At 52.4% G+C, this 13,730-nt stretch overlaps 1 protein-coding gene across 1 annotated transcript; it reads left to right on the top strand.

The window, feature by feature from the left end:
- Positions 1 to 10,265: 10,265 nt before the first annotated feature.
- Positions 10,266 to 12,584, top strand: LOC120698494 (universal stress protein PHOS32-like). The gene is made up of 4 exons (XM_039982125.1): positions 10,266 to 10,645; positions 10,755 to 10,864; positions 11,004 to 11,122; positions 12,277 to 12,584. The coding sequence occupies exons 1-4, from the start codon at positions 10,456 to 10,458 to the stop codon at positions 12,350 to 12,352; spliced, it is 495 nt and encodes a 164-aa protein (XP_039838059.1). The 5' UTR covers positions 10,266 to 10,455; the 3' UTR covers positions 12,353 to 12,584.
- The last annotated feature ends 1,146 nt before the right edge of the window (positions 12,585 to 13,730 follow it).

The following is a 13,730-nucleotide window of genomic DNA, read 5'->3' as shown; positions in this document are numbered from 1 at the left end:
TCCTAAACCAGGGCTACAACTAGACGTCCTCACATGGATGCAACCGCTCACGTAGGGGTCGATGAAACTTGCCTTCGCTTACGTACACGTCGGCAGCGGCGGCTTCCTGCTCGCGGTACGGGTCTTCTGGCTCCGGCTCGCGGTACTGGCCTTCGTACTCCTTGGCAGGCTCCTCCTCGATCACTCCGTGATCTACGGGCGAAAACGGCACAACCGGCAAACAAACACAAGCAAGCTATAAAATAAGCTCAAATGGAGATGAAAATAGGAGGAATAGATAGTATATGATTTGAGGAGAGTTTAGAAAAAAGAGTTACGTGAAAAGGAGTTGATATGAAGGAGATACTGAGTTTACAGCATTGGTTGGTATTCAATTATGAAAATAGAATGATTTGGATTAAGTGCTCACGGCCTAATGGGTGTTTTGGCCTTTATTAGAATTGCGGAGTTAATGGTCGGGGAGCTGCCTGCCATCTCACCTTGGCGCGGAACAGCTCGAGGAAGAGGGTCAGCTGTTGGAGCTTCGTCTCGTGAGTGAGCTGGGCTCGTGAGGAGTGGTTCAGCTAGCAGAGCGAAGCGGCTCGGTGTGCTTGGGCTGATGATGGGGCTCGTCACGGCCTCGCTCCTTTTATAGGCGAGGAGAGCAGCGGCGGCGTCGCGCAGGGACGGGCGACGGCGTGGGCTGCGGCAGCTTGTCGTCAACGCGAACAGTGGCAGCACTAAAGGCGCGAGCGTCGAGGCAGCAAAGCCGGCGAGGATGCTGCGGCGGCGTGGGCGAGGTGGGGACGCGGAGGTGGGCGGCACGGCGTGGTGCCGACGGCAGAGAGCGGTCCCGTCGTGGGGCCGGCGTGTCACGCGTGCGCGAGCGAGAGCGAGCGCGGGTGAGGACGGCAGGGAGGGGGCGTCGGCTTCTTTTATAGACGAGGTGAGGCAGTTCGCGCGGCGGAGAAAAAAAAATCTCGGCCGGCACTATGCGCGACGACCCCGATTTATGGCGAAGTGGGTGCCGCCATATTTGCATGACGGGTTATTTAATATTGTGAGCACTCTTGCCGGCTTCTAGGAAATGGAATGAGTGCTGCCATGACGGGTCATTTCAAGGTCAATGGTGTGGGTACTCTGTGGCTTCCAGGGGATGATGAAGTTATGGCGAAGGAGGTAGGCGCTGTCATGAGTGTCTGGGAATTATAGCGTGGTACGGTGACTCGAGAGGCTTCTATGGAAAGAGACGAGATGATTTTTGTCGTAGTTGCAAGCATGCGTATGCTGGTTACTGAAGGGAACGAATGTACAAATACAAGGCAAGAGTATAAAATAGTTTGCCTAGTAGTTATGTAATACCTCATATAACGTTAGTATTATTTTAAGTTACAAGTATAGAATAGTGATGGGAATAGTGCCGAGCGCGCTTCGTCCCGCGTCGCAGGTCCATAGTATTGCCACAGCGCCCAGGATGGCAGAGTAGTGATCGGAGTTGGCGGATGGGTCTCCGGTCACAGCCACTGTGGGGAATGGCGGCCTGACGTCGTCTGTCCTGGGCACTGTGGAGGAGTGGTTGGCACTTAATGCCTCCGTACGACGGGCGGGTAAGCGGCAGGGCTGTTTGTCCTTTACGCCGAGGGGTGGCCTCGAACGAGGCGGAGTTGAGTTGCCCGCTCGAGGGTATGTGCGCTACCCTCGAGCGAGGCGGAGATGTTTTGCCCGCTCGAGGGTAGATTCGCTACCCTCGAGCGAGGCGAAGACGTGTGGCGCAGTCGAGGGTCTCGATGGGAACCCTCGAGCGAGGCGGAGATCGTCCCGCGGGTCTGAGGGGGGACATGAATGGGCCGCACGCTGGGCTCCTTTGAGTCATTTGCTTTCTTCCGGATTGGAAGGAGGTCGTGGGCCTTCGTGGGCTCAGTCGCCTAATCAGGTTGTTTGCGTTTATCGGGGTGATCTTAGGACCCCGATTAGGGTGCCCCTAATCGTGGTACCCGACAGTAGCCCCCGAGGCTTTGGTCGAGTCAAGGGATTCAGCCAAAGGGTATTTCGGCGATTTCCCCTTTTGACGTGATCGGTCGGTGCTGTACACCCGCCAGGCGCACCTGGTTGCCAGCCCAGCGGACGTGACAACTTGTCGGTCGGGGTAGTGCGCCTGCGGGGAAAGTACTTCGAGGCGCGTGCCTTTTTTGGTTTGTTCCGGGGACGAGACGCATCTGCGTGCTGAGCGGGCCAGAGCCACGATGGCACCTGCTGCTCTGCGGCTGGCGCGTTTGCCATGTTGTCCCGTACTCAGGGTCTCGGCCCTGGTTGCCCTGCGGCGCGCCGTTCGACGGTAGTCGGCCAGCGCCGATGCTGCGCCGCTCAGCGTCCAAGGGCTCAGCCTTACTTTGTCGCGTCGCATCTCGGCACGGTGACCGAGGGTATCTTTTGCTCGTGGAAGGCCGCGCCGTCACGGGCGGTCCAAGCCTTCGCCCTTCGACAGGCTTGAAGCTTGGCGCCCGCCACAGCTATAAATAGGGGTCGTAGGACTCCCTTTCCTCTCCAACTTCCTTGCTTTTTTCTTCTAGCATTGCCTAAGTCTCATAATGTTTTCCTTTGCCTTTCACGACCGGCCCCTAGATGGTGCTAGAAGAATGCTTGCGAACGGCGGGGGAAGCCGGAGAGGGCGTGCGCACCATCCCTTAGCTTCAGTGGGACTAGCAGAAGAGCACTGGGCCCGTGGGGACCTGCTTCTGCGATGTCCCCTAGCCTGAAGGGGGATGGAGAAGCCTGACCATGGCGTTGGTGCCAGGTTTGGTAGCTGTTCTTCGCATCGTCCCCCCCCCCCACCGGCGACAAGGTTGCTCTCGGGGAGACAGTGTGGAGGGTGCTGTCCGCCAGCTCGACCCCCCGCATGGTCTTCGGTGGAGGAGATGCTAGAAGAAAGCTAGCGAGGAGAGCTTCCCGCTGGACCCGTGTGGTCTAGGGGCCGTTCATCGCATCCCTAGCAGCATGGCCGTCACGCTAGCCAGGGGCTCGGTGCTTTTCTTCGTCGCTCGATCCTCCCCAAGACAGGGAAAATTGCCACGCAGGTGGCAACGTGTTTGTACTTTTCGACGGCTTCGCGCCGGTAACCCTTTGTAATCTTTATTTGCATCGAGCAATAAAGTCCCTTTCTCCTCCACGGAGAGGATGATCGAGGGTGTAGGAGTATATAGAGGGTTTCAGCCCTCGAATATGTGTGAAGTTTCCTCCGTGGGGGCGCGTCAGCGCACCCGCGGGTGTAGGCCCCGAGGCCTTGGAGGAGTGTTTGCATTCGTCCAAGGGCTATAAATGTCGCCCCGCTGGGTTGCTTCACGGGGGTGGCTGTCTAGCGTCTTTTTCAGCCGGCATCGGCACTCTTTCAGCCGCCCTCGACATTCTTAGTGGCGGTACAGCGATCCGGCGTTCAGCTTAACCATAAGGCGGGCGTGCGTTAATAGTAGGGGATTTGGTTAGACACGCGGAACTTCACAATCGACAGTTATCCACTTATTCGAGGGTGCGGCCTAAGCCGTAGCGTGCGAGGAGCCCCCGAGCCCAGGCCTGCATGAAGGCATTCAGGGGAACCCTCGACTTTGATTACGACCCTCGTCACCCTTCCGCAGGGAGGAGGGGTGAAGCGCGCCATGCTACCCATGCCCGGGCCGCGAGCTATGGCTGCTTCTGTGAGCTATTAGCGGGTAGTTCAAGCGGACGTCCGTGCCCCATTCGATAAGGGTCGGCTCGTGGTCCATGGACACGTCACATAAAGCGCTTGCGAAGGTTCGCTAGGCGGGGCTCGGACCCGTTCGATAGGGTCCGAGGGCTCGATGGGATCCCCCTACTAGGCACCCTCAACTGGCCTTGAACATTGTGCAGTATGTCTCGAACTCCGCGTTCGAGGGTAGCTTGTACGGCACATCCATGCAGTCCCTGACTCTGGCGATCTGGGGCGCCTGTCGAACCCTCGACGGGCCAGGCTTCAAACCCCTGATCAGTAAGGCCTCGGAATGCGATTCCTTCGAGGGTAAAGAGCCCCCGAGAGGAATATTCCATTACGATTCGCGCATGGCGCGGAGTCGCGGGTCACGCGAGCGGGTTTTTCGCCGATCGTGGGCGACGTGGCCCGGTTCGTGCGGTGCGGGCGCGCCTTTTCAGGCGACTGCCTCGGGTAGACGAAACGGCGTGGGCGATGGCTGATGGATGGAACAGCGCAACAGTCGTGCTGCGCCCGTCGATTACCGCGCCATAGTTATTGCCGAGTGCGCGTGTGGGAGACTCCATGGTCGTGGGACCCGGCCATCAGCGACGGCTAAATCTACCGCATTGAATGCGGCGGATTCGGGCCGTGGCGGCGTATCCGCGCGCTGTGGTGAAATAAAAGCGAGAGCGGGGGGGGGGGGGTTGTTTTGGGCTTACCTGGCCATTTGCCTTCGCCTCCCCTGCCCTCTTCGCCTCCCCTGCATTCTGAGCACGTAGCCGAGAGCAAGAGGAAGTAGAGGAAGGAAAGCGAGAGCGCACCTTAGCCACCGCAGAGCTTGCCTCCCTGCGTCCCCTCCTTGGTCTGAAGCAATGGCGAGTATCCAGGAGCCGCTGCCGTGGGGAAGATCCACCGCCACCGAGGCGGTTTTGGAGCAGCTAGCCGAGGACAGGCTGCTCCCGCTGAACCCCAACTCAGGGGCGCCGGCATGGATCTCCCCGCGGCCGGAGGAGACAGAGCCGAATCCCCCCGCGGGCTACGTTGTGAGCCTCATGAGGCTCCACGAGCGGGGATTCGGCGTTCCCGTGGGGCGATTCATGCGGGCGTTGTGCGACCACTATGGAGCGGAGCTGCACAACTTCAGCCCCAACTCCATCTCGCAGGCGGCGGTCTTCGTCGCCGTCTGTGAGGGATATTTGGGGATCGAAGCGCACTGGGATCTGTGGATCCACCTCTTCCGTGGCGAGCTCTTCGTCGAGAACGTCCGAGGGCAGCCGAAGTGGTTCACGCGCGCCGGAGGCTTGATGCTGCATCTGCGCCCGAGCTGGAAGAACCTCTACATCTCGAACAAGATGACCACCAACAACGCCGGATGGGCTCGCGGGTGGTTCTACCTACGCAACTTCAGCAGCAAGCTCCCGGCGTTCACCAACAGGGTGCTCCGGGAGAGGCCTGAGAAGTGGAACTGGGGGGTATCGCCCCCAGCGCATCAAGTCAGGCTCAAGGCCCTCACCGACGCACTGGAGCGCCTGGATCGAAGAGGGTTGATGGCGGCTGCCGTCATTGCAAATTTCCACGGGCAGAGAGTGATCCCTCTCATGGAGAGGGTTCTGCCGATCTTCAAGCTCACCCCCGGGGCCCGGGCCTCGGGCTCGAGGACGTCGATCGAGCTGCTCCCCCGGGACATTGCTGCCTGGAGGGCGAGGAGCGCGGTGGCGGAGTTCCCCAATGACCTCGAGGATCTTTGGAGGATCAAGATGCGCCCCGAGCCGGGGTACATCTCTCTGGTGAGTCTTGATTCCAAATTCGTTGTTGACTTGTGCTGTTCCTTTCCCCGCCTCTTGACTTTGACTTGGTTGCGTTTTGCAGGGGTTGGAGTGCCACCCCTCGAGGCCTCCGATCCCAGAGGAACGCGAGATCAACCACCTCCACGCGGAGGCGGTGAAGAAGAGGAAGGAGGCGGTAGAGGCTACCGCTGAGAGGAAGAGGAAGAGGAAATCAAAGCACGACAAAAGCGTGCAAAATCGCTCACGCGGAGGGGAAGCCGCGGCCCGCCACGCCCGAGTCCACGGACGAGGAGGAGGAGGACGCCTCGGATGCCGAGGCCCACCTTCCGGGTGGTGGCGAGGCGGCGACAGGTGCGGATTCCCCGCCGATCTAACAAGAGGCCGGCGACGAGGACGCGCCAGCGGAGCCGCGGGAGGCAAGGCCCGCAATGGGGCTGTTGACGGACCCACCCCTCGCGGGGATGGAGCAGAGGTCACCCACGCCGGTGGCGGAACGAGGGTCACCCTCGCCGGCGGTGGGTGGAGGATCGTCTGCGGAGTGCCGAGCGCGCTTCGTCCCACTTCGCAGGTCCACAGTATTGCCACAGCGCCCAGGATGGCAGAGCAGTGACCGGAGTTGGCGGATGGGTCTCCGGTCACAGCCACTGTGGGGAATGGCGGCCTGACGTCGTCTGTCCTGGGCACTGTGGAGGAGTGGTTGGCACTTAATGCCTCCGTACGACGAGCGGGTAAGCGGCAGGGCCGTTTGTCCTTTACGCCGAGGGGTGGCCTCGAACGAGGCGGAGTTGAGTTGCCCGCTCGAGGGTATGTGCGCTACCCTCGAGCGAGGCGGAGATGTTTTGCCCGCTCGGGGGTAGATTCGCTACCCTCGAGCGAGGCGAAGACGTGTGGCGCAGTCGAGGGTCTCGATGGGAGCCCTCGAGCGAGGCGGAGATCGTCCCGCGGGTCTGAGGGGGGACGTGAATGGGCCGCACGCTGGGCTCCTTTGAGTCCTTTGCTTTCTTCCGGATTGGAAGGAGGTCGTAGGCCTTCATGGGCTCAGTCGACTAATCATGTTGTTTGCGTTTATCGGGGTGATCTTAGGACCCCGATTAGGGTGCCCCTAATCGTGGTACCCGACACACACCAACTCACTTCGGAGTCGGCCAGCTTCTAGTTACTTAGTGTACCGGGTCCTTTTGACGGCAGAGCCGTCTTTTGCTTCCGGAAGGCAGAGCCTACCAACAGATGAAGCTGGCTTTCGGGTGACAGAGCCAACCTTCGATGAAGCCCAGACCATCCCGGGTGGCAGAGCCAACCTTCGATGGATCACAACTTATACACTAAGTACTTAAATTTAATCGGGAGACTAACACTTATAAAGACACTTACCTTATTGGAGCAACAAAGTTACAAAGGAACACACACCTTTAAGTGGCTAGCCTAGCACTCACCCTTCTAGCCCTACCAAAACTCATCTACCTTGTTCATGGATGGATGCCATGGCAAGGAGGGGGCTCTATTTATAGGCCAAGGGGAGCCATGGTATTAGGACAAGTGTCCCCTTCTAGAGAATTCCAAAATATTCTAATATTTTACCAATTCTAGAGTACTCCATGGAAAATATCTCATTCTTGCTTAGTGGAGAATGTTCTAAAAAATTGCATTGCATTTCTTTCAATAGTGATGAAAACTGGGATGTTACACCCTCCAACCGTGTCACATGCGTGATGGGCGTGTTTTTGCTCTATTTCATCGCTACCAAATTATGTATCATTTTTCTGTTATCATGTTTTCATGGAGAGTAGGTCACACTAATGATACGCGAGTTCAGTACTTCTAATCTGGGTGAATCTCACATGGATGGAAATCTGAGTGATACCCTTCCTTGTTATCACTCAATTTTTATTGATGTTTATGTTTTTTGTTTTCTGGTTGAAAAAAGTAGTTCTATCACTCAGTTTTTCATTTGACGTGTCATTGGTTCAAAAAGTGGTTGATAATTTAAAACAAATCACCCAGGTGACATGTAGACACTCTTTTTTTTCCCCGTCGACTTGCGGGCCAGCAGTCGCTCGCACGGGGATACGCCAGAGTCGGGCCGTATTTGGTGGGCCGGCGGCCTGCTTCAGTGAAAAATTGGTTCACCGTCAGCCCAACATGTGGCATTAGGGCTGAGCTAACATTACTACGCTAAAGAACGGGTATTGGGCTGACATTGAACCACAGTGCCACACTCCACAGCACATGTCGAACCACACAAAGCCCACAACAGAAAGTACACGGTGCTGTGAAATGAATGCCCACACCCCGCCGCGAATTTTCGGCATTCGCGCTGACGAGTGCAAGTCTGCTGTTCTGTTTGCACGCACCGATGCAGCAACGAGCCAGAGAGCAAGCGCACGTTATCTTCTGCTAGCAGGCCTTGTTTGGTTCATAACCCCTAGTGCACACAAGTTGAGAAAAAAATTTCGCATGCATGGAGTACTAAATAAAGTTTATTTATAAAATATTTTCAGAAATGGATATAACTTTTTACGACGAATCTAATGATGGTAATTAATCGATGATTGGCTACAGTGACGTTGCAGTAACTATTCTCTAATCACGCGGTCAAAGACCTCATTAGATTCTTCAAGATTTCTAGCGCAGGTGTTCTAGAGTTAGTTTTGTAAATTGACTTTGTTTAACACCGTAATTAGAAGTCAAAGTTTTCTAGTACTCCATAGCAAAGAAAACCAAACAGGGCCTGCCCATGTGGACATGTGGTTGCTAGAAGAAAAAAAAAGTAAAATGCTGGTACTAGAAAAAAAAAAGTGGTTTCGAACTTACACTAGTGCGTTTGTAAAAAAAAACTACACTAGTGCATCATGAACCAAAAAAAAAACTCTGTTGCACAAAGACCGTTAACCTAAACATTCTGCAGGTCCCCGTCAAAACGCTCCCGTTCACGCAAACCGACCGAGTTTCGCGAGCCGACAACAGCGCTCTCTCTCCGCCTCTTCTCTCATGCCCGGAAGGAAGCAATCCCAGGTCCCAACCGTTTTCACGACGCCGAAAAAAAAGGAACCGCGTGGAAAGCCATCGCGACTCTAGATTCTGGAACGACACGTCCCTCGTCGCCGCTGCTTCCATCCAAATGCACAGGCAGGCTAAAACGACCTGACGGGATTCCCATCCGGACCCACCCACCGGTCCGCCGCACCGGTGCCACCCTCCGGAGGCCGGAGGCCGGCACGGCACCGTGCTAAGATTCCGCGCGCACGTCGCACCAAACGCGGGAGTGCACGCCGGGCCGGTCCCGGCCGGCGAAACTAAGGATGGATTCGGATCGGATACGGATGAAATCGGATCCGGATGTCACCTTTTACCACATTTTAATCCGGATACGAATACGAATGCGGATCTCATCGGATACGAATACAAAACGGATAGTTCGAATCCGGATACGAATCCGGATACCTTCTCAATTTGAAACACAGAGCTATCATAAGTATGTTTATTTTGTCAATAATTTTATAGTAGATTAAAATCATTATACAAGTAGGGAGTAAAGGATTAGGAGATAGCTAATAAAAAAAGAATATAATTATCTATGCATAGCTTTTATATTAAATATATAATACTAATTTATAAATGTAAAATAAATAAATATTTAAATACTTAATAATTAAGATATATAAAATAAGATTTTATCATTAAATAATTAATTAATTTGACTCGTATTAAATAATTTTAATCATGAAATAAATATATTAAATAGTTAAAGTTAATTTTTGTATCATCACTAATTTTAATAAATATATTATTAGTTATCTAGCTTTCTAAATAATTTAAATAGTGTACATCAGTAATTAATAGGTATAAAGATAAGTTTAAGATTGTCTCACTAGTCATTTTTTCTTTGCGGATACGGACGGATACGGATGTGATCGGATATTCTTCGAATACGAATATGGAATCGGATAGAGAAAAGTTCTTAAAATCGAATTCGGATGCATCCATATGACATCCATATTAAATTCGAATACGGATACGAATATCCATATTTACGTTTTAAGCGGATACGAATACGAATAATTCGGATGTTCAGACATCCGGATCCATCCTTAGGCGAAACGTGCCCCCCGCCGCAACCCGCCGCTATGTCCTATGTGCCCGTCCGTGTCTGGAGCAAGGTTAACCTAACCGGTGGGAACCGGTCCGGTTTGACCGGTTACCGGTCAAACCGGTCCGGTCCGGTTCCGGTTCCGGCCGGTACCCAACCGGCCAAAATTCAAATTTTAAATTTGAATTCAAAAAATGAAAAATTCCCAAAAAAATTCCTAAAAATACTTCAAGGTGTGATGAATCTAATGGTGTCAAATTTTCTCAAAAATTCATTCATTTAGTATAGTTTGTGGGAATTTAAAGTTAAATCAAAAAAGAAAAAAAAATGGGCCGGCCCATGAAGGCCCACCGATCAAACCGGCCGGTAAACCGGTCAAACCGGTCGGTAAACCGGTAAAACCGGCCGGTAAACCGGTTGCACGGGAGCGTTTGAATTTCAAACCGGTCAAACCGGCCGGTAAACCGGTCGGAACTGGTTGCACGGGAAAATTTGAATTTATTTGAATTTGAATTTGAATTCAACCGGTTTCCACCGGTTACCGGCCTAACCGGTCCGGTAAACCGGTACCGGAGGGCTGCGGTAACCGGTTTCCGGTTGGGAAATAAAACCCTGGTCTGGAGTCCGGACGGTGTCCCGCTCGCGCGCCTGGCCGCCGCGCCGCTCGCCCGCGTCGCGTTTTGCTTCGGCCCGGACGCCGACGCGGTCCCACCCACCCGGACCCGCCCGCGCTCCTTTTTATTCCCCTCTCTCGCTCGCATCGCCGCAGCGCTTTCCGATCGAGCTCATTCTGCCTGCCCCCCGCCGCGTCTACGAGAGAGCAGGTGGGTAAGCGAGGCTGCCAGCGAGAGTGAGAGAACCGCAGGCCGCGCGACAAGAGGGGTTTTGATCCGAGTCCGATGGCCGGCGCCGGGGCGGACGGGGAGCGCCGGATCGGCGTGGCGATGGACTACTCGGACAGCTCCAAGAAGGCGCTGGGGTGGGCCGTCGACAACCTGCTCCGCCGCGGGGACACCCTCGTCGTCGTCCACGTCCTGCACCACGGCGGGGAGGAGACCAAGCACGCGCTCTGGGCCAAGTCCGGATCCCGTAAGCACCCCTTCGCCGAGATCTTGAATCCGCGGTGAGGTGTGGTTCTTCGCCTGGCCTCTGGGTACCTCGAGCTGATGCGATCTCCTTCGATGCCCTCCCCTCGCAGCGCTGATCCCCCTCTCCGAGTTCCGGGAGCCCGAGGTGATGAAGAACTACGGCGTGAAGGCCGACGCCGAGGTGCTCGACATGATCGACACGGCGGCGCGCCAGAAGCAGGTGAGGGGCGATGTGTTCCTGCTGCAGGCTGATGTGCCGCGCGCCTTCCTAGCAGCCGTGGTATTCAGTACTGGGTTCTTGGTCAAGCGGATGGGGATAACTACTAGCTGACGCTGCCCATTTCCGTGCTGATGGTCAGCTCAAGGTGGTGGCCAAGCTGTACTGGGGCGACGCCAGGGAGAAGCTCTGCGACGGCGTCGAGGAGCTCAAGATCGACTCCCTCGTCATGGGCAGCCGCGGCCTCGGCCCGATCGAGAGGTACAATCCTGATACACCACTGCTATTACTGTTGAAATGCTGCCTAATCAAGAACCGAATGCGCTGTCCTGTCATGGAGTTCCTAGTTTCTTCAGTAATCTTGTTTAGATTAGCGCGTCAATGGAGTGTCCGGAATTAAATTGTCATACTATATGTTGCATCGCACAATTGATAGGGACAGGCCACGTGCCATGTTAGAGTACTTAAATTCACATCGCTCCTAGTTCATTACGCCGTTCTGGCCTGGGATGCCATTTCAACGATAATGCTTATCTAGATTTCAGATTCTGTCCTGTATCGTTGAATCCACTGGTACTGAGCTGTTAACGCTTTTCTTAATCAGGGAGGGGAACAAGCCGTGGCCTTGTGCCCCCTTTTTTTTCTCTCTTCCGAACATTGACTTGCGACCTTTTAAACTTGGAAGAGGCATTGTACTATAGCCACGTGAAACTGCAGTTGGTATTTTTGAAATTTTAAATGTTTCCACAATAGTTTGACCATTGGAAGAACACACTAATGATGGGGTCAACCAGTGCTGTTCGAAACTTCGACTACAGTATGATTATCACAAGTGGGTAACTATTCTATAGATATGTTCTGGAGCTACGACTTTAGCTCAATATCTTAACAAGTGGGTACCTATGTCTAAATATGATCTATATGGAGCATTAAACGCAGCTAATGTTTTTTGCAATTCACAATCAGTAAAACAAAGTAGTTTACTCGAGTTTAGAGATGGATAACAAAATCATTAGAATAATTTCTGATGTATTTCTTATTTTGAAGAAAACTGACCATTCCTGCCTTGCTACTGATTGTTGCTTGAACTGAAAAGGAGACCTATGCAGTTTGTATTATTACCTGCACAAACTATGACTTTCTAGTATACTCGTTGTTGAAGGCACATCATGTTACCCAATTGGCCAATTCAATATGCACAGCACAATTATTTAGATGCTACAAGTCAGAACTGGTTTACATGGCCATTCCCCTTTTTTTTTAAAAAAAATATACCATGGACATATTTCTGGCTACACTTTTACTGCATTTGCTGTTCAATTCAAGACTCTTAACGTCTGACAATTTCCAGCATTGTGCATTTTTTAGCTTGTTTCATTTTTTCCGACTCTCTAATCTGCCAACTATTACTGCAGGATCCTGCTGGGAAGTGTGACAAACTACGTGCTGTCGCACGCATCGTGCCCTGTGACAGTTGTCAAGGGGAAGTAAGGACCGGGCCAGCCTACAGCGATATGATTGAGGATGGTAGCATGCAGTTTGTGAGGGTTACTGCATTCGAATAAAGTGTGGCTTTTTATTATTTGTGATGCTGCAGCTTCCAGAAACCCTGTCGATCTCTAGTCTGTGAACGCTAGATGCTAATGTGCTCACCTGCGTGCATCCCTTCTTAATTATTCAGATCGAATTTGAGGTTTTATACCCTTTTGTTGGTCGTTCGTTATGATCTGGCTGCAAGTTATTGGTTAGTCAGTTTTTGTATATGGTGATGATTGGTACCCTCGTTTCATCTTGAACTGGTATCCCCCCGCCACCCCCCCCAGGCACCGCCAAGTTCGATCAAATCAAACAAAGGAGCCACTCCTGTAGTCCTGTTCAACCGAACCACAGCTCAAACTGTCAAACAGGGTGCATTCGGGACTAGCTGCTTGTGTGCTCATTTTCCCCGATTCCCACCACTCCACTGCCCAAGTGCCAACCATGAATTGCGTCCCTGCTGGCTATTGGCTGCTACCCACGCCTGGAGTCTAGAGACTTGCCCACGCCAACAATGGCCACTGGCCAGCTACTTTGTTGGGCCTGTACAGTGGCAACACTCCTCTTTGTTCGGTTCTTCACGGCTAGCATGCAGGAACGCTAAACGGAACAATTACGAATAGTTCTAGGATGTAAACGGATTGGATGTCTGGGGACACGAACACAGTTAGTTACTATTCTTCTGAAATTTGGATCAAGGTACGGATAGTGTCAAATTTGTTGGATATGATATAAATAGATATCGACATCATAAAAATCTAATACTAAATATCCAAACTCGAATATGGATGGATATTAACCTCTCTAAACGAATTCGAACTAGAATACAAATGGATATTATCCGTACCATTTAGACCCTCTAAATGCTTCGGACAAACAATTAGGGAAAAGTCAAAGGTGGGATGGGAAATGGTGGTGAACGGACCTCTAGCTGAATTGGTTAGATAAATCTAGTAGTAATCTTTAGGTCCAGGTTTCGACTCTTATGTGGTCAGGGTTTAAAATGTTTTCTCAACTGGTAAACTGGTTGTTTTTTCTCAATGAATAAGGTGAAACCGTCATACCTCTCCGGTCGAGTTTTTTTATGGGAAATGATGTGTCATACTCCCTCTGTTCAAAAATAAATGCAATTTTAGGATCTAACATGCAAAACAATACAAAGTGAAAAATTACAAAAATATTTTTTATTTTTTGTGATGAGTGGATGAGATGTTAGTTGTTTTTTTGTGAGAATGTTCCGGAAATTGTGTTATCTTTTGTGGTAAGTAGGTCAAAGTTTTTATTTTTGTGAAGCAAGTTTTGGACTCAGAGTTACAATTGTTTTGGGACGGAG

This window comes from Panicum virgatum, chromosome 3K (genome assembly GCF_016808335.1).
Source record: "Panicum virgatum strain AP13 chromosome 3K, P.virgatum_v5, whole genome shotgun sequence".
In the NCBI taxonomy this organism is placed as follows: domain Eukaryota; kingdom Viridiplantae; phylum Streptophyta; class Magnoliopsida; order Poales; family Poaceae; genus Panicum; species Panicum virgatum.
The sequence above is the reverse complement of the archived record's forward strand: the minus strand, read 5'-3'. Positions and strand labels throughout refer to the sequence as shown.